Genomic DNA, 27,794 nt, shown 5'->3' on the forward strand with positions numbered 1-27,794 from the left:
AAAGCAGTGGCTGAGATAGAGCAGTCAATTCCAATTACACGGAGGTGCTTGGTACTCCAGTATTGCACATACCTGATATGACCCATTAGCAGGGGCGGAAATTAACAGGGGCATGGGGCAAAAATACCTCAAAAATGAACAAAAAATGCAGTATCACGTCACTGCAGCTTTTACAATATATTTCATAAAAAGTCTTAAAATTAGTAACAACTGACAGCAGATGTTTAAAATGTATTGGTCCTGTTGACAGGCGCATTAGAAGTATGATTCATAGATTTGATTCTCTTGTTGACACCTGGTTTTATTACCGTTATTCTTGGTTAACGTTCACTGTCACGTTTGATTTTAGGTCATTACAAATCATGTGCCCCGTCTCACCATTTCATCACTAACCCACCCTGAGGTGTTTACGTCCAAGCAGAATGTGATAAAGCTTGGTAATAGAGACTGACAGGGTCATAGCCTTGATCGTGGATACATGACTCTATTTCACAGGGCACGCTACCAGAATTCAGCCAAAGGCCCCTGAGGGCAGCATTCATGGCCGAATGGCTCATAGACCTCCTCTGAAATGATATACGTTTATGTTTAAATGACCAAAATAAATGAATAAAGGAGTGAGGGTTTTGATTCAGTGAGGTCGGCCAGCCAATGAGAGAGGCATTCCCTCCAGCGAGAGAGGAAACGAACAGACCTGCAGGGCAGAGATAGCAGCCATTTGTCTCTGACTGTTAGGCATGTGGATCATGGAATTTCAGTACGCTGCCTCTCAAGGATGATACTAGGGCGTTTATGAAATAGGAATTGCCAGTAGAACCTTATGATAAAATAAATATATAAGAAAACAGAAACAAAAAAGAAATATTATTAATGAATATATTATTAAATAATTATAATAATAATAAATGTCCAACATTTTTACATTTTATTTTAACTATTTTAAGTTTTTATGCTATTTTATTATTTTTTTCACTTTATTTTGTTTTATTTTAATGTGCATTTAGTTCTTATTTATAGTGAATAGTAATAATAATAATAATAGGATCCTGACAACATTTTATTTTATTTTATTTTAAAATATAAAAATAAAATTAATTTATTTTATTTTATTTTATTTTATTTTATTTTATTTTATTTTATTTTATTTTATTTTCAATGCGTTTATCACTAAATTTAAAAATAACAGGAGGTTTGAGCTGCTAAGTGCCCTCACATCCCCCTCCATCCTCCCACCCCACCAAAGAAAGGTGATTTCAGCTGAGGGGACACCCATGCCCCTGCCCCAGTGGAGGTTTGTGCACGCTACTGGTTGTAACCTTTACCATTCCTCCACTCTGAGATGTGTAACAGTGACTCTATAGCCCCTTTCACGCTGAGATTCTGGATAATACACGGGTAATGTGTCCCGGCAATTGTTCCTGGATCGTTAGATTTTGGTTCATTCACACTGCCAGTGATTTCCCGGAATCTGTGCATGCATTCACACACAACCCTGTAACGGTCCCGTAATGACACGTGACATCAGGATTTCACGTGTAATGTACGAGTCAAAAACGCTAGGCACATTTACTTTCACTTAAGCTGGCGAATGATCTCAGCTTCAGCGTGGATAGTGAGGAGCTAACTGATCTCTGCTTCATTACAGTTTTCACATATTTTTTTGGCGCAAATGTTGATCTGCCTTCAAAACACCCGGTGAAAGAGTCGCATGATAACGTGCGTCATCACTACGACACACCCTTTACAGCACTGGTTCTGGCTTTTGTTCACACAGAGCTCGTTCCGGGACTGAACCCGGCAATGTTACTAGGTCCCCAACCCGGGATCGATCCTGGAATCAATCCAATCGTGTTTGCGTTCACACAGTAGGGGATCCGGCAATTTTCCGGGACCAATGTGCAGTGTGAAAGGGGCTTATGTCTTCAAACCCCAGTTGTGTGTAATGGCGACGTCTAAACATCTGAAAGCCCGGATCAAACCACAACAAAGATGAGAGCATACCCTCCACACACTGCACACTTGAACATCAGCCATCAGCTCCACTTGTCAGAGAGAAGATACTGTATGCTGTGGGTTATTTGTATCTGTGTGCTTGTGCATGTGGGGGGTGTTATCCCAGATGTGCTGTCATACAGGGAAGCCTGTCAGCCCGGGCCAGTAAATCTGTCAGAGATTATGTGCAGATGATGGATTCCTCTTTATGGCCTGTTGATCTGGCTGGAATATTTACACGATGCCATTACGGGGATGATGCACATGAGAAGCTGATGCTGTGGTTTCGCTTATTTAGGCCTGCCTGTCTGCCAGCTTAGTGTGTGCTCTCTTTTATTTTTCTCTCTTTCTCTCTCTCTCTTCATCTACCCCCAGCTCTCCCTCTCTGACTACCTCCATTTGTGTGTGTGTATGTGTGTGTGTGTGTGTGTGAGAGAGAGAGAGAGAGAGAGAGAGTGTGTTTCCAGATCTGTTAGTCCATTGTCATCTCAGAAGTCTCATGTTCAGTGATTGTGAGAGCACTCAATGCTTATCTCAGAAACACAATACATGTGCAAAAGATCTTTCATTATTTTCAGCCTAGCCAAGTTACTCATAGCAAATTTTTTTGTTCTGTACAAAAAGAAGCCTGTTCTTGAGGGTTTTTTTTCTTGTAAGTGGTAGTCTCATATTCGCGTCAAGCAATTTTTCACATTTGTTCTGGACTTAAAGAAAACAGCTGGCTCATGGAGCTCTGTCTCATACCCTTGAGCACAGCTGTGAAAGTGTGAAAAAACAGAGAGAGGTGAGATACAAATATTACACTTGATTTTAAAGGTAATGTGTAATTTCTTTCAATGCAATTTTTTGTTGTTGTAGTTTTTGCTATTAACACTGCAAAGCCTGACATGTAAAATAATAGTCTGTCAGTTTTTGAAATGGAACAGTTTATTGAACCTTTAGACAATATATATAAGTTTGGAGCTCTTACTTGAAGAGAAAAAAAAAACATCTTAACTTTTTCAGAGGCCCAAACTGAGTAAAGATATGCCATTTCATGCAGTTACTGATAGTTACATGGTCAAACATTAAGAAGAAATTCTAATATTCTTAAATTCTCAGCAAGTGTACCATTTGAAATATTACTAATCATATAAAAGTTATCACTTAATACAAATCATTAAAGATTTTACTGCAAAAAGACCTGTGTATCACAATCTGAAGGTGGACAGAATTTAATAGGCCTATAAATGGCCTTTTACTTGCTAAAAAGTATATGAACTATCAAACAGAAGACATGTAGTCGATTTTGTATAACAGGTTTTCAGTTAGGTTTTAATAATGTTGATAATTTAGAGACCTTGCAAGTTTGCATATTAAACAGACTGACATACTGTAGCGGTCAATGAGTTTGATCTGTAAGACATTTGTAGGTTGATGTCAAGAGAATGGAGGCAGATGTACTTCAGCTTGCAGGGGCAGGTTTACAGTATGTGGACTAAATGATTGGAGAAATCCTGCTTACATTACCAATAAGAAGTCTGATGTTTTCACAAGAAGACCCAGTTGATATTTTGTTTAAAAATTACAAGGTCAAACATATACATAGTTAAAATGTTCACAATAAGTTCTATAACATGTATTTAGAAAATATATACAGTAGGGTGAATTTTCATTTCATGCCAACTTAAAAAGCCTTGAAGCTTGAAAGTTCATAGGCCCTGTGGATAGAAAGAATGATAGATCTTTTTTTTTTTTTTTTTTTTTTTTTTTTGCAGACTCGAATGAAACATTTCATTTCCCAGAGTGCATCACCTGTGTTAAATTTCTTTGATTTAAAGTTCTGTAAATAACTCTTTCATTCCAACTCAAGTTCTCATTCAACGTTCTGTGGGTTGTGGCCAGTTCAGTTCAAATTCACATACAGTGGGGAGTCAGTTCTTCAGTTGACTGAATTTAGCCCAATCCTGCTGTCATTGATGAATAGATTGCAAAAATAAGGATCAAACTCATTCACAAACACTCCCTGAAATCTCACTCATTATTTTTGCAGTCTCATTATTGCTAAAACACAGGCTTTGTGAGAGAAGATAACTGTGGAGTTGACATGAGAGTGAGTAAATGATGACAAAATGCTCATTTTGGGTTGAACTGGCCCTTTAACCCTCACATTCGAGCACATTAAAGTCTATATTGTAGACTTATATTTGGAATATAAGTCTATATTCCAAAAAATATATGCTTGCCTTTGTAAGCAAATATAGGGATGTACCTGAATAAGCTCGTCAGAGCCTTAAAATAAAACAGAGATGCAAAAGCAGCGTCCAGAGGCAGAGAAAAAGTGTTTCTCTATGGAATTTTTACAGCAGGTCTGAATATACCCTCACATAAAGCAGGCTCAAGGCCGACATCAGTCTCCTCTCTCACTCTCACTGCCCATCAACAACTCTACTGCCGCTGTCAGACGCAACACTAAATACCAGACATCCCCGCTGACCTGCCAGCAGCACTTCTAGGCCAGGGAGGAGGAATAGTTTGGCTTCAGTCCTAACTCAGGAGAGGTCGCCCTTCAGAGATGGAAAAGCATTAACCACTTACATTTTCAAACAAAGAAAAATTACACCAGCGTTTGCTTTGACAAGTTTATAGAAACAGACTTGGCCTTTTTTGTTTCATGTCACTGGTGCAGAACAATTAGAAAAAGGTGGAAAAGATGGAAAGTCACTATTTTTTGCCTGGCTAAACATATACCAGCATTTCTGCTCATTTGTGGCTTTTTAAACTCAAATGTTTTGCTGTGCTGTGAGAAATAGCGACTGCTGAAGTTTGTAACGTGAGCCACCTCTTGACATTACCTGCTACCTGTTATCACAAACAAGCCACAAAATGCAGCTTTATTCCCGTCCCAGTGCCTCTTCCTCTAATATTTGCTCCCAGTGCCATGACATTCACTCCAAAGGTCATTTCTGCAGGCTTCTGCAGTTTAAACAATGCTCCGTTTGATAATCATTCACAGTCAAAAAGTCACAGAGTGGGTATGTTGTGGAAAACAGCTTGAGAAGTGACCAAATTTAGCACTTGCTCCAACAGCTTTTTTTTTTTGTTCACCCAGAAATTATAATTCTGTCATCATGATGAGAACATACACTGTTGCTTTTGTGGAACACACACACAAAAAAAGGAGATATTTTGAAGAATGTCCAATCTGGTTCCCATATTCTTTAAATGTATTGGAAAAGAGCAGCTTGGACACTCTGCTAGATATCTATAAGTCATTTACAAGTCAAGTCATTCAGGTATAAAAAGATGCAAGGATCATTAAATAATGACTAATTGTTTTTATTTTTGGGTGAACTGCCCCTTTAAGGCTCCAGAAGCATGTTTTAAGCATCTGCCTGAACATTGCTTTGTCTCTTTTCGTCATCACAGTCTGACCAACACACCTCCTAAGAATGCTGGTATAAGCTTTTACAAGTGCTGCAGCCATCAGGCTTTGTGAGATGAATTTGCTTTCACAGCTATTGTGTGAGCTTTTTTGGTGTTCGTCCACTGTAAAGCCAACAAAGGGATTTGGAAGAATAAAGTGTCCTAGATACCGTTTCCTGTTTGATTCATTTGTTTGCTTCCATATGTTTTCTCAATAGATCAGTTTTTTTTGTGGATGCCTGTACCTTTTGCACTTTGTCCATCAGCAATTTTCTCATCTTCTGCTGTTTTTATTGTTTGCAAGGCCAGCTTTTTTGTGTAGCCGTGGCCTGTGTACAGAGAGATGGATATATCTTGACCACAGCAATTGGTTGGCTGATATTTGGCTATTTTATGCCTAATTTAGGCCAATTAACAGAAGTTCATAGTGTCAGTTATAATATCTGGTTTGTTGCTCACCCTCATACCATCCTTTTGTATTTGATTTTCTTTTTACAGACAACACAGACCAAACTTTTGGGAAAAATAATACAATTTTGTGAATCCATATAATGCAATTGGATAAGACCCTCAAAAATTTTGACACAAAAAGAAAGCAAAATGAACAAAAACGGTAACTCATGAAACCCAAGTGGATGAATCAATGTGTTTTAAAGTGAAACAATAGGTGTGTGTGACAACTTATATTTAATACACTAATATTTTTATTGGGGCAAAGCACAATTTCCGAGTATGGGACAACGTACTTGGCCACACGTCACTTTCACTCATAAACCATTGCCTTCAGCCAACTGTCATACTCACATACGTGAAGTTTACATGCGAATTGAAGGTCCTTCATGAAAAAGGTGGAACAAAAACATATATATATATATATATATTGTTTTGCTTCAGAAGACATTGATTCATTCCCTGGGGTGCTATGGGTTACCGTAGTGTTTGTTTTGCATGGTTTTTGAAGCGTCAACTTTGAGGGTACCATTCACTTGCATTATATGGACTCACAGAGATGGATTATAATTCTAAAAATCTTCATTTGTATTCCACAGAAGATATATAAATTTGTATATATCTGGGATGAGATGAGGGAGAATATTTTGATTTTGTTTTCATTGTCTCTTTAGTGAATAGTGCACATTTTCTGTTTCTAATTTATTTTTGTAAAACAGATAGTTGAGACTCCAAATGATGATTGAATGGGATCCATTAGAAACCCTTGACAGCCTAAAATTAAGTTAACAAACTATGTTAATTAGTTTAATGTATAATAATAATAATTTGCTTCTAGCATTTACAATGACTAATTTTAGATTTAAAAAGTAATCAAATTTTTTTTATTGACTTTATGTAGTTATTTTTCATTTATTTAAAATAAATATTATTTAATTTTATTTTAAGTCATTTAAAATAATTGTCAGCCAGAAATGTTCAGTTTCAATGCATCCCTAATAATTAATTGGTTTTTATTCCAATATCTCCATTTTAATTGCCATTATGTCAGTCAAGCTCTAGCATATGCCAGTCTTTGTGAGCCTGTTTGCATGCAGCAATAATCAGTTGGTCTGGCAGAAGTAAACAGTGTGTTTACCTTGAGGTACAGGGTCATGGAGAGCGCTCTCTCAGCGTATTTTGATCGCTAGAGACATCCTGCTCTCAGCAGAGTTGGTTTTAAGATGTCTGCACACATCCCAGAGGCCCATTTTGAGGCTCATTTAAGTGTACATTAAGAGTGGCAACTGTTCACATGGCATCTTTTATAGTGAACCACATCCACTTGAAGAAAATAGAGTGGAAATAAACTCACCTTGGGCTTTCAATCTCCCACACACATTTGTTTTCTTCGTTTTTATATTAAGTGCCTCATAAACCCATCTTACTAATACAGAGGGAATTTTTCCTCTCTCCGAAGTGTCGTTTGTGTAGAATGCTGGAAACTAATCTTTACAGAATTCTTCACAGGGATTGTTTTGACCCTTTGACAGGCTGGCCTGTGTCTGGTTTCCTTTGTTATAGTTTTCTGGTCCAACAGTCAGTGTTGTTTTCCTCGTGTCTCTCTGGGGGTTTACGGGAATAAATGAGAGCTCTCAAGCTCCAGCTTAACAAGGTTGTCTGGAGTTCCAGCGTGAGAGGAGGGGGTTTAGAGTTCTCCACCCACAGAACACTCCTCAGAGGGTTTTGCTGTCAGCTGTTGTCTCAGAGCCATTTAAAAAGCCTGTGTTTTTTTTCCTGTTGGGACCATTTGTGTTATGGAGTTAATGTTATGCACAGAGTTTACCTTGATGGAATCTTATTTGATGAAAAGCTTACTATGGAACACAGGCAGATGTGTGCAGATGCTAAGCGCTGTCACCGCAGTGGAGGCCTTGTCTGGGTAAAGTGCTTGGGCAAAGTGGTGCTCAGTAAGTGCTTAGAGACATAATACTACATTACAGTACATTAGACAGTGAGCTTTTATAATAGCTGTGACGCAGGTTTCCTTGGGACACTTTTATGTCCGATCATAATTTTTTTTATTACAATTTGTGGATTTCAGTTTTGTTTTTGTTTTTTGTCTTGAATGCTTCTTTAAAAATGTGGTATAAATATATAGATATACACTGTTCTTCAAAAGTTTGGAATGTTGAAAACAATTGTGATCCTAAATATTTTTTTGCGGAAATAGTGATACATATTTTTCAGGATTCTATAATAAATATAAACTTCAAAAGAACAGCATTTATTTGAAGTAGAAATCTTTTGTAACATTATAAATGTCTTTACTGTACTTTTGCTCAATTTAATGCATTTTTTGCTGAATAGAAATATTAATTTATTTCAAAAGATCATACTGACCCCAAGCTTTTGAATGGTAGTATGTGTTTTTTAATCTGACAATCCATTTTGAAAATAGTATTACCTTTTTAAATAAGGGAAAACTTTAATATAAACCATATTTATTGAGTGAAAATATTATGAACTGTTATAGAAATTACAACCATGTTGATTGGCATCATTTTTATTGCAACCAACAATTTTGCACCTATTAAAGTTCTTTGTGATATTGCACTTGTTTACCAAGGAGACAACAGAGTTAGTGAAGAGCTTGAGATGAAATGTGGGTCAATGTGATGTGTGAAGAAATATCTCTTGTGAACAGAGCATTTTCATTGTGCATTTCAATTGTGCATTTTCCTTTCAGACTGTAATTTTGTGTAAATATTTTGTATATATTTGAATTATTTTGAATAAATATTTAAAATGTTTAATTGTAAATATACTGTCAGTCATTGTTAGTGCACAAATTAAACTAGTAGAGTGATAAGTGTTTTAGGGTAGTGTGTTTTCTTAAAGTCCACAGGGCCAAAAGAAACACCTGTATAGACATATAAAATTAAACATTTGAGTGTCTGGGGGCAAAGGTCCAATGAGATCATTACAAGGACGCTTCTGGGTTCGGTGCAGTAGTAGGCCTGTTTCTTCCAGCAGAAACACAAATCCAGGCCTTCATGCCTGAAAAGAGGTTCATATTATCCTGGGCTCTGAGGAGCGGACTGAAGAAGAATGTGAAGTTGGAGACTCTTGTTTGGCAGGTCCCATGCTGTGTTATTTAACGATTGGGGAGCGTGTCAGCCTCACAGCTGCACCTTAAACGACTGCCGCCAGCTGAGGACGATACTGAACGCCTGATTTTGCCAAAATAAAGATCTGTTTCCATTACAGAGCTGGCACTCTTCACACCAGCTACCTTGTCTTTGGTTCAGACTGGCTGGTTTTCCACAAAGACTTTGGGATGTGACATGATTCACTTTCCAGAAAAGTTATAGTTTTGAACGATCTTCTTGCATGATCAGAGGTATAATCCACCCCAAAATGAAAATTTTGTCATTAATCACTTACCCCCATGTCATTCCAAGTATGCGAAGAAAACAAAAATAACAACTTTATTCAACAATTAGTCTTCTCTGTATTTCTCCATTTTGGAGAACATCCACTGAATGCAAGCAGCTCTTCTGCGTCAGCCGCATGTGCTGTTTTCGTTCAAATCAAAGCGTAAATACATGTAGAAACCGTATCCTTGTTGCATGGCTGACACAGAAGAGCGTACGCTGCTTGCGTTCAGCGGATGTTCTCCAAAATACTGCTACGGTGATGCGGAGAGACAGAGGAGACAAATTGTTGTTAAAGTCATTATTTTTTTTTATTTTTTTTTGCGTACAAAAAGTATTCTTGTTACTTCATAACGTTACAATTGAACCACTGATGGCAGATGGACTATTCTGATGAATTCTTTCATACTTTTCTGCACCATGACAGTGTATTTTACTTGGCAGTCTATGGGACAGTCACAAGCCTCCCGGTTTTCATCCAATATCTTAAATTGTGTTCCGAATACAAACAAAGCTTTTATGGGTTTGGAACATCATGGGGGTAAGTGATTAATGACAAAATTTTCCTTTAGGGGTGGAGTAACCCTTTAAGACTGTTGAGAAAGGAGAGATCCAAGCTGGATTTAATTGTTCTGACATTCGGACAGCATTCAGAGAGAGAGAGAGAGAGAGAGAGAGTAAAGGGAAGAGAGGAGAGAGAAATCTCAAGTATGTTTGAAATGGAGTCTGCTGAAAACATTTCAGCGGGACCATATGAAGTCGGGCTGTTGGTTAAAAATAGTTCCTCTGGCTCTTGTCTTGCCTGGAACTTGATATGTCCTCCATTGACCTACAAGTATGGATTAAATTATTTTGTTTTCATATTGTTTGGTCTGTTATTAACTGCTCATGTACAATATCATCATTTTGGATGTAAAAAATTTTGTGGCTTTAAATCCATGTCAGTTATCTTTAAAGCCATCTGTATGCTAGTGTACTCCTAAATGCTAACAAAATTAACTTTCTGCACTACACAGATTTTTTCACAATAAAATGCTCTAGGAGAAGAATGTCCCTCCCCCTTAAACCAAATGCAACACGCTAACAATAGCAACTAGCAGATCATGGTCCATGGCCAATTTATTTTTATTTTTTTTAAAGGACAAACTATTTGATATGTTCTGTTCAAACAACCTTTTTTTCATAGGAAATAAATTATACAGGTAGGAAGACTGTGTTCTTTAAGCAATTTCATGGTCTTTAAGTAATAAAATAAGGTATGAAAACATGTTAAGTATGTTAAATAAGGTAAAATATGTTAAGAAAAACATCAAACCAGAAATAAGGGAGGGGCGTTTCATAAAGGGGTGGTTCATTGCAATTTCACTTTTTTTACGTTAGTGTGTAATGTTGCTGTTTGAGCATATACAGTATCTGCAAAGTTCAAATGCAAACGAAGATATCATCTTTCAAAATCCTGGCAGTTTAATGCCTACAAAAACGGCTGGTAGGGACTACAAGAAGTTACTTCCCGGGTTTGTGATGTAACAAACCCAGGTAAATCCCGCCCCCAGGAAAAGGCAGCAAAGGGGGTGAGGCCATGCTGTGCTGCTTTAGAGAAGAGGAAGAGAAAACTAGAGGTGCATCTATTCATATATGAATCACAATTCTGTCTTCTAACGATTCTAATGGATTCACCAGTTTCAAAATCAATGTTCTAAAGCAGTGGTTCTTAATCCTGTTCCTTCAGTCCCCCTGCTCTGCTCTCTCTCTCTCTCTCTCTCTCTCTCTCTCATTCAGCTCAGCTCCAACAACGAACTGTGCCAATTATACACTTATTTTCACATAGCTATGAGAAGCCTTAAAAATGGAGGCGCGTGCAGTTGCCGTACTGTATTAAAGCTTTAATCAGGGTAAAACCATATATTAAAAGCTAACATAAGCAGTAGCATTTACAAATGACAGAGTATCTAAAAGTATGAGACAACAACAAACAAAAAACATAGGCCTACCATTAAAAGCCATGCTTGCACAGGTTCTGCATAATCCTCTTCAATGATATCCTCTGCTTCTCAGTCGGGCTCAAACTGATAAGCGATATTAACGATGCTGTTGTTTACAATACAACCGGAGCACATGTTGCTGAGGTGAGGGGCGGGATGTTTAGATGCGCACTAGAGGCAGTTTAGCCAATCACAACACAGTGGGCTAGCTAACCAATCAGAGCCCATCGCCTATTTCTGAGGGAGGAGCTTCATAAAAGCAGGAAATGATCAGCACGTTACTCAGAGAAGGGACAGAGCAGTGTGGAATAAAGGTAAATTATGTGAAAAATAATGCGTTTTTAAAAAAACGAAGCATTAACACATGTTAGACTGCACCCCATAAACACAATCAAGCCTAGAAAAAAAACAGTGAACCAACCAGTGCTAGGGTTGCGATTATGGCTTTGTTGATGAAATTGACTTAACGCAGATTAACCTTTGCTTTGCAGGCAGACACGGGAGCAGGAGACACCTCCAGACTTCTTTTACTTCTCCGATTTCGAGAGGCACAATGCTGAGATCGCAGCATATCATCTAGACAGGTAAACGGGCCATAAATGTCAGCCTCTGGCATGAATAGTGTGTGTGTGAGATGTTTGTCTTCCCCTGAATCTATATGTGTATGTACTGTATACATCCACCACATGCCACTTATAAATGTTTGCCTGCTTGTGTATATGAACCGGCGGGGCTGCATTTATTTGCACAAGAATGTTTTGTGTGCGTGTGAATGTATAACGCTTGTGGGGTGTCCTGCATGTTTTCAGCACGTTTGAACTTGTGTTTATATGTATGTGTGAAAGTACAGAATGTGAGTGTATCTCGGGGCAGTAAGCAGTCAGAAACCTGCAGTTTAACACTCATAAACACCATATCCAGAGAGAACATAATGACTCACTCTGAATGAACACAAACACATCCGTCAGTATCTGATCACCAATCGAGAGCCATCCAACAATGTCTGCTTATAGGTGATTACCCTTCTGATGAATGTCAGTGATTGAGAGGCTTTAATTCATGTCAGCCACAATAACCCATGTACATCTGTCCTTGTCATCTCATTTCAGTTCAATTTATTGGTTGTTTGCTATATGAGTCAGATTTTCCCCGATTGTGATCTGAGACTCTAGGATTTATTGCCATTATAGTTTCTTTCCATTCTCGTCTTGTTTTCTCCTCATCAATGTGATCGGTCGGGGGTGGACAGCTGGAAAAATTATCCCAGGCCCTGGCAAAAATCATAAATTACTGGAGAAAAATAATATAATATAATATAATATAATATAATATAATATAATATAATATAATATAATATAATATAATATAATATAATATAATATAATATATAAACCGCTGTTCAAGTTTGGGGTTCTAGATTTTTTAAACAAATAAATATAGCTTTTATTCAGCAAAGATGCGTTAATGTGATAAAATGTGCAAAAAAAGTCCAATTCAAATAAATGCTCTCAACGCTTTTGAACTGGTTTCCACTAAAACATTAAGCATCACAACAGTTTTTAACTGTGATAAGAAGAAATGTTCCTTTAGCACCAAATCAGTATATTTTGATTTCTGAAGAATCTTGTGACACTGAAGACTGCTGAAAGCTCAGTTTTGTCTTCACATGAGTAAATGTTATGTAAATTGAATAATGTAAAATGTAAAAAAAAAAAAAAAAAAAAAAAATATATATATATATATATATATATATATATATATATTATAAAAAGTTATTTTAAATTGTAATAATATTTTACACTATTACTATTTTTACTGTATTTTTTAATCAAATAAATGCAGCCTTGTTGAGTATAAAATAATAATATAATATAATATAATGTTTGTTGTAAGTATAATAAGTATCTTTATTTTAAATTGAAATTATATTTATTATATTTACTTTATTTTATACACTTTTTTATTGAAATATTATTGATCTTTGTTATTTGATTATTTTTAAGAATGTTTAGTCTTACAGAAAAACAAAATAATCATTAAGAAGACGATTTTTGGAGTGATTTTTTTTTTGTGCTCAGTGAGGGAGAGGGGGCCAAGCCATAAAAATGTGAGAATTTAAGTGGTGGCCCTGGTCCACTCTATGGAGGTCCCTCACACGCCCGGTGCGTTGAGGTGTCCTGTGCTGTTCTCTGTCAAGCACTCCATCTCTTCTCTCCAGCAGTGTGATCATGAGTCAGAATGAACCCAGTGTGAGTCTTGGGCACAATATAATCATTCAGCAGGCCTCACTTCCATCTGCACATCTGGCCGGGAGTAAAATCTAGTTGGTACACACAGGCATGTGTGTGGGTAGAAAGCGCAAACCAAGAACATGAAAAAAACACTAGCTTTTCTAAATAAAGTTCATCTGGGTTAGACAAAAGTGCAGGTTGTTATTTCTATTTAAAAGCACCATCACCCAGTGGGCCTCTCTGTCCTCGCAAGCCCACCACGGCTATATCTGACAAAGTACCATTAATTATCTGATTTTAGTCGATGGGAAACGCTCATTGTAGCGTGGCTTTGGGGAGGATGTCAGGATTGAGGTAGAAGAGTGGTTTGAAAAGACAGCTTTTCATTTGTCCCACAGTTCCCTCAGAGTTATACATCGGACAGTGAGAGCGGAGGAGAACGCTGCTGCACACAAACTCTCTCTGTCATCTCTGTCAGCATGACTGGGCAATTAGAAGCTTCAAGTGCTTTTATCCCATAGGCGCTGTCCATTAGTTGTTTTCAGGGTGATTTTTTTGACTGTCAGCAGAGGGCCTACACTTGCATGCAGGGTGAATAGGTTTTAAAACACATAATCAGTCAGAAAGAAAGCCTACAAATTTGTCATATTCAGCAATAAATTCAGTTTCGTTCAAGGTCAGTTCGGTCAAAACATACAATAAATTATGAATGAAAATGTATTATTTGCCCAGTTATGAAATATGAAATACACCATAACTAAAAAGGCTGATTAAAATAAATAAATAAATAAAATAATAATCCCTTGACAGAGTAGTAATTTATTATTCAAAATCTATGAAGTGTATTTTATGTAGAATAGTTTGAGTGCCCTCTACTGGTAAAAGTTACTGCCAATTTTGCCTACCATAGTTTTGTCCAACAATTTGCTATATGAATGTGATCATTTGAGTGTATATTAATTTAGTTTACAATATTCTATTTAAAAAGTTTATATACATACATATATGTATGTAAATATGAAACATAAATATGTAAATAATGAACAGTATGAATTATTATGTAAAAGTTAACATATTAAAATAAAAAAATATTTTGTCTCATTGATTGTTCAACAGGATCCTGGATTTCCGTCGAGTGCCGCCAGTGGCTGGGCGACTGATGAATATGACCAAAGAGATACGAGATGTGACCCGTGACAAAAAACTGTGGAAAACCTTTTTCATTTCACCAGGTACTTAAAACCCAGCAGTCACATTTCTCTTTAATTCTATTATAAATTGATAAGCACTGAATGGTTTTCAGTTAGTGTTAGTTTTGGCCCATACAACCCTAACTGAGGCAAGGTCATTTCTGATCACCAGGTCAAGGTGTGCTCTTTTTTTTTCCTTCTTCTTCTTCTTCTTCTTTTTTTTATTATTATTAAATTTTGCATTGCATTTTAGCTTACTATTGTAAGTAACCAGTAGATGGCGCTGTTGGTCAAGTCATTTTCAAGTGAGACCTCATTTGACACCAACTTTAGATGTGTGCCATATAATCCTGACTTTCAGAAATATAAACTACCCTTCTTAAAATTCTAATACTTTTTAAATAAGTCTCGTATGCTCACAAAGATGCATTTATTTGATGAAAAATACAGTAAAACTATTAATGTTGTGAAATATTATTAAGATATTAAATAACAGTTTTATATTAAGTGTCTAGTTTCAAACAAGAGCAGATTTCTGTATATACGACAGGGTTCAAGAGCTACAGACATTTTTATTTGGGTATGTCGTCTTTAAGAAAATGCTCAAAAATAGGGGTGCAGGTTAAGAGGTTAATATATTTTAAATGTCATTTATTCTTGTGATGGAAAATCTGTATTTCCAGCCGCCATTACTCCAGTCTGCATGATTAAAAACCATAATTTAAAGACAATATATGAAATACTGTCCACTGCAAGTACAATAACATGTTTCCGTGTGAAACAGGATATTCAATAAAAATGTTGTTTGATTGATTTGTGAAAAGTATTTAACTTAACTAAAAATTAAATTGTAGTGTTATTCATCCTTTTTACAATATTCAATTTATTTCAGTATTTATGCATTTTCTCTGAAATTGCTTTAAAGTGTGGTTTTTCCTTTTAATTAGAGGAACCAGTTTTGTAAAGTAGACTTAAAATGTTTAATGCAATAAGTAAAACAATAAATTTATAATAATCTGGGCACATTTGTTTTCTAAATGCTGAAGGAGGATTAATTATAGTTGCTAGTTTTCATTTATGTGAGACAATACAGAGTAAATAACCAGCAATACAGAGATACATTCATATTTTTTTACAAAAACATTTAATGCACAATAAGGCAAGAAACATGCCTTTATGAGGTACATTTGTAATTTTATGTTGACTTTAAAAAAGCAACATTATAAATATATTGACCTCTAGTCAGTGCCATCAATTTAATTTTTTTTTTTTAATTACTCTCTATCATCCCTCCAGCCAATAACATCTGTTTCTACGGTGAATGTTCGTACTACTGCTCCACTGAGCATGCTCTGTGTGGGAAGCCTGACCAGATCGAGGGCTCTTTAGCGGCATTTCTGCCCGACCTGGCCTTGGCCAAGCGCAGGACCTGGAGAAACCCCTGGAGACGGTCCTATCACAAACGCAAGAAAGCAGAGTAAGGACCACACCGCACATTTTATTTAGAGAAACACAATCATACATATATATATATATCATCGTGTTGTGCTGTTTTGCATTGAACAGTGTGTGTGTTAGTGTAAGCTAATGAGGGGTTTGTGTGTTGGCAGGTGGGAGGTGGATCCAGATTACTGTGAAGAGGTGAAGCAGACGCCACCCTATGACAGCGGCACACGCCTGCTGGACATCATGGACATGACCATTTTTGATTTCCTCATGGGTAAGAGGATTTCAGAGAAGTGCATCATTAGTCTCTCAAGCTGAAATTCAATCAAGCCATTTATGTAATAAATAATGTTTCTATATCTTCAAAGGAAATATGGATCGTCATCATTATGAGACATTTGAAAAATTTGGAAATGAAACTTTCATTATTCACCTTGATAATGGAAGAGGGTAAGACTTTTTTTTTTCAACTGTCACAATACAGCTAGCTTCTTTAATTCATTATTATTAAAGTGTTATGTATGTTTTCTGAAGTATTGTCATAAAAATGTCTGTCTGCATTTCTCTTTAATCTTCAGCTTTGGTAAACATTCTCATGATGAGCTCTCCATACTGGTGCCTTTGAGTCAGTGCTGCAGGTTAGTATTTGCATTATTAGTTTACTTATTATTCAGTATTTGGTAAATCACTGCAAGAAATTCCAAAAGTTGTTTGAATCAAGGCTGTCAAATTAAGCAGCATTTAACAGACATTTCACTATTTGTATGGTAGAGCAACAGATATAAAATATAAGCTGTAACTGAAATGTCATTTGCACAAACGTGAATTAAAAGACCAGCAGACTGAGGCAGATTATGTCTTTATTTAAGTATGATTCAAACTTGTTTTATAAATATGATTTCATTATTCTACAGAATGTTAATATTATTATGTGATTAATTGCAATAGAGTACAACAGTCAGGTTCCTGACTTTTAACAATTAACTTATAAACCTTTAAAACGGACCTGTTGTGAGCTCTGAGGAGGTTAATCGATGGTATATGTTTTTGTTGAAGCCATCTGTATGCATGATTTCAACTTATTTTTAAAATAATCATGTTTAAAATCAGAATTTCTGGTGAAAAACTGCATTACCCATAATGCTGTACAGAAAATTCGACCAATCAGAGTCACAGCAAGCAAATCACCCCCATGAAGCACTGATGTAATCAGTTAATCTAGTGAGTCTCCCTACACTCTCAAAATATCACAATATTTGTATATATGTATATTTTGAAATAACCTTAAAATATATTGTTTTATACTTTAAATAACTAGTTTATATTTCACCATTGTTTTTAATTCAGTTATCTCATTCGCAATTCTTCTTGGGATTGTAGTTCTTTCCCTTAGCTGTTAAGTACACAGTCTTGTAAAATGCTCCAATGCTGCTGAAAAAGTGGGCAGACAGTAATTAACTAATTTCTTAATGTCCAAATTTCGTCCTAATTTAATCATCCACAAGAAATGCATTGTTAAGTCAATACATAAATAATTGGTTTTTGGTAACTGATTCTGACTGTTGATCTGTTTGACTCAGGGTGAAGAAGTCCACTCATTTACGGCTTCAGCTGTTGGCTAAGGAGGAGTTCAGACTGAGTGCTCTGATGGAGGAAAGTCTGCAGACTGACACACTGTCACCCATCCTTATTAGGCCTCATCTGGAGGCCATGGACCGCCGGCTGCACCTGGTGCTCCAGGTACTGGCCGACTGCATTGAGAAGGAGGGCTACAGTAACGTAGTAGAGGATGACATGGTCGCAGAGGGCATGAACACAGGCACAGTCCTACAAAGGTAGTGGGCACAGACTGATCAGGCGCCCCCAGCGGGTCCTTTGAAGTCCCACCACAGCTTTATAGACTATGAACGTCTTGCAAGAGATGCTCTTGTTGATAAACTTTTCTGAATTCAGTGAATTCCAAAGACTCATTCCTCAACTAATGGACCGTGTGTTAAATAAAAACACACAGTAGACAGAGAAAGCGACGGTGTTCTGCAGTCCTGAATCCAAAATGTAAGCTGATCTTCACATGTAACAACCAGTGTTATAAAGCAGGGGTTCTCATCTGGTGCATTGTCAGCAAAGAAAAAACACTTAAATGCAAATAAGAAAATGAAAGAATTATAAAAATAATTATTAGTATTATTATTGCAGCTTATAAAGTACAATGCAAATAAAACAGAAATAATAATAATAATAAATACTGATTGGTTATTAATAATTATAATAGTTTATAAAAAACAATAAAACATTAATAAAAACAAATGTTCCTATTCAGCTTATGTTGATATAATTTGGTATATCAATGGACCTAAACGATGATTATAATAATGTTAATACATTTTTATATTATTACTTTATAAAAATAAAACAGTTTGACAAATAAATATGTTTTTACAAAATGGTCATTTATCCTGTTCGATCTATGTCATGTTTATAATTTGGCATATCAGTTAGTTTAAGCAGTTCTTGGTAGACTTAATCATTTTCAGTAGAAAATGATATTTTTGTATGATAAACATTTTTGGTTCTGTATTGTGTTGCCATGTAATGTCTAATGTGAGATGCAAAGCAAAACCAGTTGAGAACCACTGTTAAAAAGGACCTAAATAAATACATAACCAAAATTCAGATATTTCCATGTTTTAACAGAATACCATTTAAGCAGTTATAGAGTTATAGCAGCTATTTTTTTAAAGAAATGAGCAAAGGATGTGCAGGAGAGTTCAACTACAGTGAATGTTTGGCTGAAGGTTCAGCTGAAAGTTCAGTTCAAACTTATGAGGAACTACTGTACAGCTTTACAAACTCTCTCAGCACTGTACGTGACGTGTGCACCTTTGTCTGAATATATGTGGACTTTCATGTCTTCAAATAAAATTCTTTATATTCTCTCCATACCAAGGAGGAATAAGAAGAACTGTGCATTCATATAGCAATGTATTTTTTTCTTGGATTTTCTAGATAAACGTGTCCCGTCTATCATGTTATAGCTGATCAGAGGTTATTTATTGAGGTCCATATTTATTATTCCAAACATGCCATTCATACATTATGTTACAAATCAAAGAGGTAGATTTATCTAGTTCATTAAACCAGTAGCAGTATTTGTGCTATAGTGTGAGTAGATACAGTAAGTAGTAGTATATGTTTGAAAAAAAGTTGCTGGTTTACTGGATTTCAGAGAAACATCATTAACATGCATTATTTCCAGCACATCAAGATCTTTTTTTCAGTCATATTTAAGGCAGTATCAAAAACTGAACGTTCGAATATCAATAATCGATATTGTTGAGTGTGACTTCTGAATTTCCATGTGACCTAAAAATGTAGCCCTTAATTTGCCCAAAGATACTGATTAATAATATCAAATCTATGAGTCACTGTAGAATTTTCATGTTATTAAACTAAAATTTTGGAAAAACTGTTTTGTTGTGCTTAGAGGTGTACGTGAATGATGTGTTTTAGATCTATTAGACACATCTTTAGTCCTCTTTTCCTGAATTAGCATTCTATTGCAAAATTTTCGACCATAGTAAAATAAAAATTGGTAATTACATTAAATTGGGATTTAAAAAAAAAAAAAACTACAATGCAGAACCGCAGAAATGTTTTTAGAAATGACACTGCTCTTAAAGAAACAGTACATGACAGTTAACTAAAGCATTCATACCACAAAGTCATCGGCAGAAGCACAGAATCATCTTAGTTTTGCTGATTGAGCTATTTTCTTAATATAATTTTGTATATATGATATGCTTCAGTGTATGTATATAGCATGTTCATTGTAACATTTAGTGTTTTTTTAGTTGAGGGTGAGAATGATATTGGTGTTTATGTTGAGCTCTTTAAAGCCTTTGTTGTACAAAACGCATTTCTACTAACTGCTGAAAAAGTTCCGTATAAATACGATGTGAATTCAGTGCCTGTGCAATTAGAGAAATACTTGAATACTCGCTTGTGGAGAGGACAAAGTAATCTGCAGAATATATGTGGTTTATTATACCAAGGCTACATCACAGTTTCATACATTTTGTTGTTGTTTTCTATGTGTACGGTTAGTATCTTCACATTTTCAAAGAAATACATTATGTTTTGCTGGTGCTGTCATATCTTGTCTCTTAATGGGACTTTTTGTTTCTGTTTTTTCCCTTGGTTATGGTGCAATAAACAAAGATTAAACAAATAGTCTTATACAGATGTTTATATATATTTATTACACGGCTCTCTGGAATACTTGATTCTGATTGGTCAGTCGCGACATTCCAAGGTATGTTATCCCTGGATAACAACCGGTAAAAGCTAATAACACAGGCTCATCCGGGTAACAGCAGTCGGCGCTTTACTCTTGCTTGAACTATTTTTTTCTTGGTGGAAGTTTTGCATTTGTTTAGCTAATAAAATATTAAAACTTGATTCAAAATGGTGTACAATTGTTTAATTAGGTCATCCTGGTATCTTGGACTCGCTCTCGTTTCAAACAAACGCAGCTGCTGCCATTTTGCTACGATTGTTTTGTACGCTGTAATGGATTATAAGAGAACTAACAAACTGGTAAGGTTTTAAAACATTTTCGTCTTAATTCTTTTACTGCCTTAATTATTTTGTGGTGAAATGTTGTGTAATATGTGGTTTGCCTGCACCATTTCCCTTAAATGTCCGTTTAGTTTGAATTTGCCGCTTGCTCGCAACTGCTGTCTTCACGGAAGCTTTGTGTTCAAATATTTCAACTCAAATCAATATTTTGCATCTGATTATTTAATTATGTGGCAAGTAGCCATGTAATAAGCAGGATAATGTACATCCATTCGGTTGTTCTCGCAGAATAAACCCCTTCAGGCTGATACATTATCCCTTACATATATATATATGTAATTATATACTTTTGAATACATCCCCAGCGTTAAAGGGATACTCCACCCCAAAATGAAAATGTTGTCATCAATCACTTACCCCCGTGTCGTTCCAAACCTGTAAAAACTTAGTTCGTCTTCGGAACAAAATTTAAGATGTTTTGGATGAAAACCGGGAGGCCTGTGACTGTCCCATAGACTGCCAAGTAAAATACACTGTCAAGGTCCAGAAAAGTATGAAAGACATCGGCAGAATATACCATCTGCCATCAGTGGTTCAACCGTAACGTTATGAAGCGACGACAATACTTTTTGTACACGAAGAAAACTTTATTCAACAATTCCTTTGTCAAGAGTCTCCCCTGTGTCTCTCCATATCACTGCATGCTGCGTACGCTCTTCTGTATCATCCGCACCACAAAGATGCGCTGTTTATAGAAATTAAGGAATAAAGAAATTGTTGAATAAAGTCGTTATTTTTATTTTCTTCACTTACAAAAAGTATTCTTGTCGCTTCATAACATTACGGTTGAATCACTGATGGCAGATGGACTATTCTGACGATGTCTTTCATACTTTTCTGGACTTTTCTGACAGTGTATTTTACTTGGCAGTCTATGGGACAGTCACAGGCCTCCCGGTTTTCATCCAAAATATCTTAAATTGTGTTCCGAAGAGAAACAAAGCATTTACAGGTTTGGAAAGATATGGGGGTAAGTGATTAATGACAACATTTTCATTTTGGTGTGGAGTATCCCTTTAAGTGAACCCTGATGGTTTTTATACAGTATAATCCACACTGATTATATGAACACCAGCAGTGTTAATTTAACATGGGGATTATATTGTGTAGGCACTGCTTTTCACATTTTCCCCCCATAAAAAAAAGAAATATATATAGATATATTTTCTTTAAATTGCTACAAAATCACATTTAGAGCAATTGTTTGTTCTAAAAGCAAAATAATGTATACTTTTGTTTAAATGGGTCCAATTTTCCAGTCTAGACCAGCTAATGAACATTTGTGACCAACTTGGTCCAGCTAGAGGCCATGTAGAAACACTTTTTTTCTATAGTGGTTACAGCTGAAGTGATTGTAATGTCTATAGGCTGTTTTATGACATAGTTCATTATATATCAGTATGATTATGTTCATAATCTATCTGAACAATTTTTAAAGTTGTTCCACTATATACCTGTACCCCACTCCCACTTTATTTAACATATTAAGCTAAAAAGAGACTGTATTTAAAATAGATCATAAAAATAATATTTTTAAGTAAATTATTGCAGTTACATGTAGTTTTTGTTTAGTGAGCATCTAAATGGAGAGGTTCCTCCTGTAAAAGTTAAAAGCCTCTACACTACGATGTACGATAAGGGTAAATAAAATGTTTTCATAATATCAAAGAAGTAGGCTATTCTGTTCTTTTTTAAATACAAATAAATTCAAGTAAGGCATTAATCATAACAGTTATGACTTGGCATTTTATTTGCTTGTATAATCAATATTAATTAAGCATTAAATAAAATAATAAATATATTTATATTCCTGTATTTTAATGTAGTTTGTTTAAAAAAAAATACAGAGAGAGAGAGAGAGAGAAGCCTAAACATATTAAAAGCCTAATCTGACATCTGCAAGTCACTTCATAGGTATACATATATTAGGCATATACATTATTTTAAATGCTATATGCCTAACATTTGATACAACTACATGGAGAAACGGCAAGGTAATTTTGCCCCCCATTAAATATCTGGGGCAGTTGTGCCTCAAGCCCTGGTTATGTCTGCTCCTGATGGACAGTGTTTTTCTGCTGGTGCAGTAATGGTCTTCTGAGCGGTATGGTCTGGGGGGACAGGGACCACTAATCGGACTGCAGCAATCAGAGCAGCCGCAGACGGTCCAGCAGAGGAAACGGCGTCATGGGAACGGACCGGGATTCCGCGGGGACCGTTATCAGATCGCACTCTCTGTGCACTCAGACAGGAAACGCCACATGAGCGCAAATATCTGTGTGATCAGTACTCACGTTTGTAAACTTAATTTTAAACGAACGAACGCAAAACAACAAGTCCAAGTCTCACCTGCTAATATGTCAAATCAATGGCACTTTTGACGAAGTGTATAATTTAAAAAGAATGAACGAATTTTGTCACAGATGTCCGAGCTGCGTGGGTCCAGTCACCGAAGTGAGATCGGTCTGGTCGGGCCACACACAGACATCTCGCGCCGCGGGCTGTTTGCTCGTGTTTCTCGGTCCCTCGTATGCCACTTAATGTTCTTTTGAACACACATCCCCTTTTTAGTCACGGAAACACAATTTATGGCTATTATGCCGCATTATAGATTACATCTACAGAAGCCAAGAGTTGTTGCCGAGAGATATGTGATTCAAAGGGCCTCAACTCAGCTCAACACAACACAAACAACCTAAAAGAATTCAGACTAAAGACACGAGAAACATGTTTGTTAATGTTTCAGTCGTCATTCAATCATAAGAGGATCAGACTATAAAAAGAAACGGGACAAAACAAAACAAAACATCCAATCCCGAGTAGGACTGGACCACCCAGAATCAAAGAGTGAATGAGTGACTGGAGTTTGTTGATCACGCCCCGGGTTCAGACGTTTACAGTAGTTCCAGTCATGTACGCCCATTATATGAGCATCTGAGCAGCAGCCGGTCACTTCCCCTACACACACCCACAAACACTTCTCATGAGAGCTGCTTCATTTGTCTTGGCCAGCTAGAGCCATTTTTATTACTAGAACCATAAAGACTTGCCACCCGGGACGTCTGATGATGTTTGACAGCTCTCAATATCCTTATAACTGTTTTAACTATGATGGAGAAGGATACCCCTCGTGCAGCACTGATGAAGAGAAGAAAGTGTGTCGACCAGCTTACAGGTATTTCATTATTATTATTATTATTTGTTAATGTTGTTGTTTTAATATTATATGATAAAAAGTATTAATAATTTACTAATTTATTAATAATTTAGCACATTTATTTAACACTTTTACAATCATTTTGTAAATTAAATTAAATAGTAGTTAATGTTATTATTGTTGTTACAATGTTTTTATTCTTTTATATTTCAAAATGTATTTCTAAATTTGGTATATTAATGAAGCATTACAGAGGGTAATAATGTAATTAATAAGTAATTAATGAAAGGTTATTATTTTATTATAAAATATAAAATAATTGTAAAGTTATTATATATATATATATATATATATATATATATATATATATATATATATATATATATATATATATATATATATATATATAATTACAGTAGTATGTATAATGCAATAATTATAATTATAGTAATTTTGGCAATTATGAAAAGTTGTCTGCTTTGTTTTGATCAGAGCGCACTTGTAATATAGAAGTTTTTACAATATTATCAAGATTAATAAACGAGTTTCACAAAATTTAAAGCATAGACTATATTTGTAATATATTCTATTCGTTATTTGTGTGTGTGTGTGTGTGTGTGTGTGTGTGTATGAATTACAAATAAGCTTTTATCTCCTAAATTAGGGGATACAAACCTCTTTGAAGGGACAAATCTTTTCTTACTCTCTCTCTATTAGTTACATTGCACTAATAGCGATGGCTATACAGCAGAGCCCAGAGAACAAAGTTACCCTATCAGGAATCTACGAGTTCATCATGAAGAGATTTCCTTATTACAGATCCAACCAGAGGGCTTGGCAAAACTCAATTCGTCATAACCTCTCTCTAAACAGCTGCTTTATTAAGGTATGATGGAGACTGGATGTGTATGTTAAAACCTGGATGTGTATGTAAAAAACTGAAATCTGTGCTCAGTTGCAATAAACATGTAAGAAATAGTAAAGAAAACCCATAGTTATAATTGTAAGGGCATTATTACTAATGGTTTTCCTATCTTTAGGGGTTTGTTGCAAATGGCTGCTGATTATTTGTTTTCCTCAGGTGCCCCGTACGGAAGGTAACGAGAAAGGAAAAGGTAATTACTGGACATTCGCCACAGGCTGCGAGTCCATGCTGGACCTCTTTGAGAATGGCAACTTTCGTCGCCGCCGCCGCAGACGCAACTTAAAAATGGGCCTGAAGGAGCCAGTCGAACCCTTTGTTGCCATGGACATTCATCAGGGCATTGCAGTAAGACCCAGGGATTCAGATTCTTTCTGCCCCGTGAACACTAGTCACAGACCAGCACAAAACAATGCACCTCTGAGCAAACCTGAGCCTGAGATCAAATTCAGCATTGACTACATTCTCTCCACACCGGACCCTCTGCCAGTGTTCAGAGCCCCTAACAGTGGAGCTGGAGCTGTGATCCATCATCTGGAGCCCCAACATCTCAATCTACACTTCTGGACCATGTAACCAAAACCACAGGACGCAGATCAGTAAATACTCTGATTTTAAAACAGTCAAAAAACTAATGCAACATGCAATTTGTTGTGTGCTAGTGTTCCCGTCAGTAAGTTTGCTGTCGCTCATGTTAGCAGAGTTAAATAAAAAACAATACACCAAGTAACTTATAGGCTAAGTATTATATTATTTAATGACAATAATAATAGGAGTTCCAGGATATATATTATAGTATAATGTTCACTTTGAAAAAGTCCCATTTGTACATCATCATGAATTTTTGAGGGCATAGACACTTGATTCTGATGAAATCAATCAATCAGACTTTAAATGTCAAACACAGGTAACACTTTAAAATACATCTCCATTTGTTAACATGCAATAATGAAAAATACTTCTAAAGCATTTTAATGTAAAGTTTAACATTTACAAAGGCATTATTTCAAGCAAATGTGTATCTGTTCAAATTTAATGGACCTGAGGTCACATGGACAATTGTATTAACGTTAACATCGATTAATAAATGCTACAACAAATCTATTGCTTACTGTTAGTAGTTTTAGTGGATGCATTAACTAATGTTAACTAATCATGATGGTAACTTATTGTAAAGTGTGACCCAAACATAACTCACATTTACTTTATGTAAAAACTGCAAATTTCCCGCTCATCTGAGGTGTGTTGGTGTTGCAGACACAGGCTTGCAGTTAGTGAAGTGTTTGCAAACAAATGCACTAACATGGGGTTGGTGTAATCAGCATTTCCTGCTTACTGCACAACTGCTGAACGCAGCTCTATTGTTTACATATGTTGTTTATAATGTGTATCATTGGCCCTTGACAGTCTGTGATCCGTATCAATCACTGATAGACTGAGCATACGCTCCCCTGGGCTAAACCAGAGCTCTCCATCTCTAAAGCCTTCCCGGGGGTGTTTTGTACTTTTGTTGTTTCGTTCAGGAATCTCTGTTTATTTGAAAGCATCTTTAAACTCTGGACAGTTTTTTGACTGGGAGAACTAACTGTTAAGCTGAATCAATTGCAATGTATCATAGCCCTTGTAGTTTTGATTTGGTCATTGGTTTTTAGTCAGAATCAAAAAAGTGTAGTGACCAAATAGTACGTATGAAACAATAATCATAATATCTGTTAAATTTGTAGGTTTATAAGAAGTAATCCTGGGATCTATGAAATATTGTTTGACTGCCAATATAAGGCAATAAAGCACTAATCGTTGAAAATATTACTTAAGGCCTCTTTATTCCCCAGTCTACCACATTTAGGATTTTTAGAAAACATTTTCTAGACATTCTAATCTTCTAAATATTCTATAACACATTGGATATTCTGACATTATAATCGTTTTTTTTTTTAAGTGAACTGCTATAATAAAAATGAAGCACTCGTTGAACAAAACCAGGTTATAAAGCTATTTTTTAATACTGTTCTAACTAGGCACATTATTTATGATTTATCATAAAGAATTAAAACAAGAGTGCTTCCTTTATACATAACCCCCCTCTCTCTCTCTACATATATATATATCGGTAACACTTTATAATAAGGTGTCATTTGTTAATATTAGTTAATGTATTAACTAACATGAACTAACAATAACAAAGATTAATAAATACTGTAACAAATGTATTGTTTAATGTTAGTTAATGAAAATACAATGAATCGTTAATTTATGTTAGACACAGTGCATTAACTAATATTAACAAATACAATTTTTGATTTTAATAATGTATTAGTAAATGTTGAAATTAACATTAACTAAGATCAATAAATGCTGTAGAAATTTTTTTCATGCTTAGCTCACTAATAGAGTTAATACTGTTAACTAATTAGCCTTATTGTAAAGTGTCATATATATATATATATATATATATATATGTATATATATATATATAAAACTTATCTATTAATTATAATGAATGTTATGTAAAAAGTCCATTACACACAGACGTCAAAAAAAATTCTTATTAATAATATAGAAATGCTTTGAATAGACATAACTGAATATTAGCGAACTGTCAGACAAGTGCAGCCTAACCTTCTCCAAATCTCCCTAATCTCTCTGACTGACCTTTTCCGTTTATATAAGGTCTGACTAAATACGATCCAAACACTCTATTAGAATACATATCAGTCATAAAGCAGGGAGTTTAGAATGGAAGCCTGTTAACATTTATTTCCCTTCTAAGGTGTATCAATCATGGCTTGCTTTGTGCTCAGGAGGGGACATTTTTCAATTTAACCTTTATATTACGGAGTGACTGCATCAGAAAGGTTTCAACACACTTAACATGAGTGGCATTTAATATAGCATTACACTTGCAAGGTTAGCCGGAGATGTGACCTTATTCAAATCCTGCTGCCACTACAACACCTATCCTGAT

General features: G+C 35.6%; 2 protein-coding genes across 2 annotated transcripts in view; both read left to right on the top strand.

Annotated features, from left to right (window-relative positions):
* Window positions 1–19,741, top strand: part of LOC109066620 (extracellular serine/threonine protein kinase FAM20C-like) — a 43,412-nt gene extending 23,671 nt beyond the window's left edge. Inside the window, exons 4-10 of the mRNA XM_042767461.1 lie at window positions 11,737–11,829; window positions 14,593–14,708; window positions 15,963–16,143; window positions 16,277–16,386; window positions 16,481–16,562; window positions 16,691–16,750; window positions 17,693–19,741. Of these exons, the coding sequence (XP_042623395.1) occupies window positions 11,737–11,829; window positions 14,593–14,708; window positions 15,963–16,143; window positions 16,277–16,386; window positions 16,481–16,562; window positions 16,691–16,750; window positions 17,693–17,951 (901 nt within the window). The 3' untranslated portion in view covers window positions 17,952–19,741. The remainder of the gene's footprint in view (window positions 1–11,736; window positions 11,830–14,592; window positions 14,709–15,962; window positions 16,144–16,276; window positions 16,387–16,480; window positions 16,563–16,690; window positions 16,751–17,692) is intronic.
* A 2,871-nt stretch (window positions 19,742–22,612) lies between these two features.
* Window positions 22,613–26,614, top strand: LOC109066613 (forkhead box protein L3-like). The gene is made up of 3 exons (XM_042767462.1): window positions 22,613–23,925; window positions 24,625–24,793; window positions 24,989–26,614. Exons 1-3 carry the CDS (start codon window positions 23,816–23,818, stop codon window positions 25,403–25,405), a joined length of 696 nt encoding a protein of 231 aa, XP_042623396.1. The 5' UTR covers window positions 22,613–23,815; the 3' UTR covers window positions 25,406–26,614.
* The last annotated feature ends 1,180 nt before the right edge of the window (window positions 26,615–27,794 follow it).

This window comes from Cyprinus carpio, chromosome A12 (genome assembly GCF_018340385.1).
Source record: "Cyprinus carpio isolate SPL01 chromosome A12, ASM1834038v1, whole genome shotgun sequence".
NCBI lineage: Eukaryota > Metazoa > Chordata > Actinopteri > Cypriniformes > Cyprinidae > Cyprinus > Cyprinus carpio.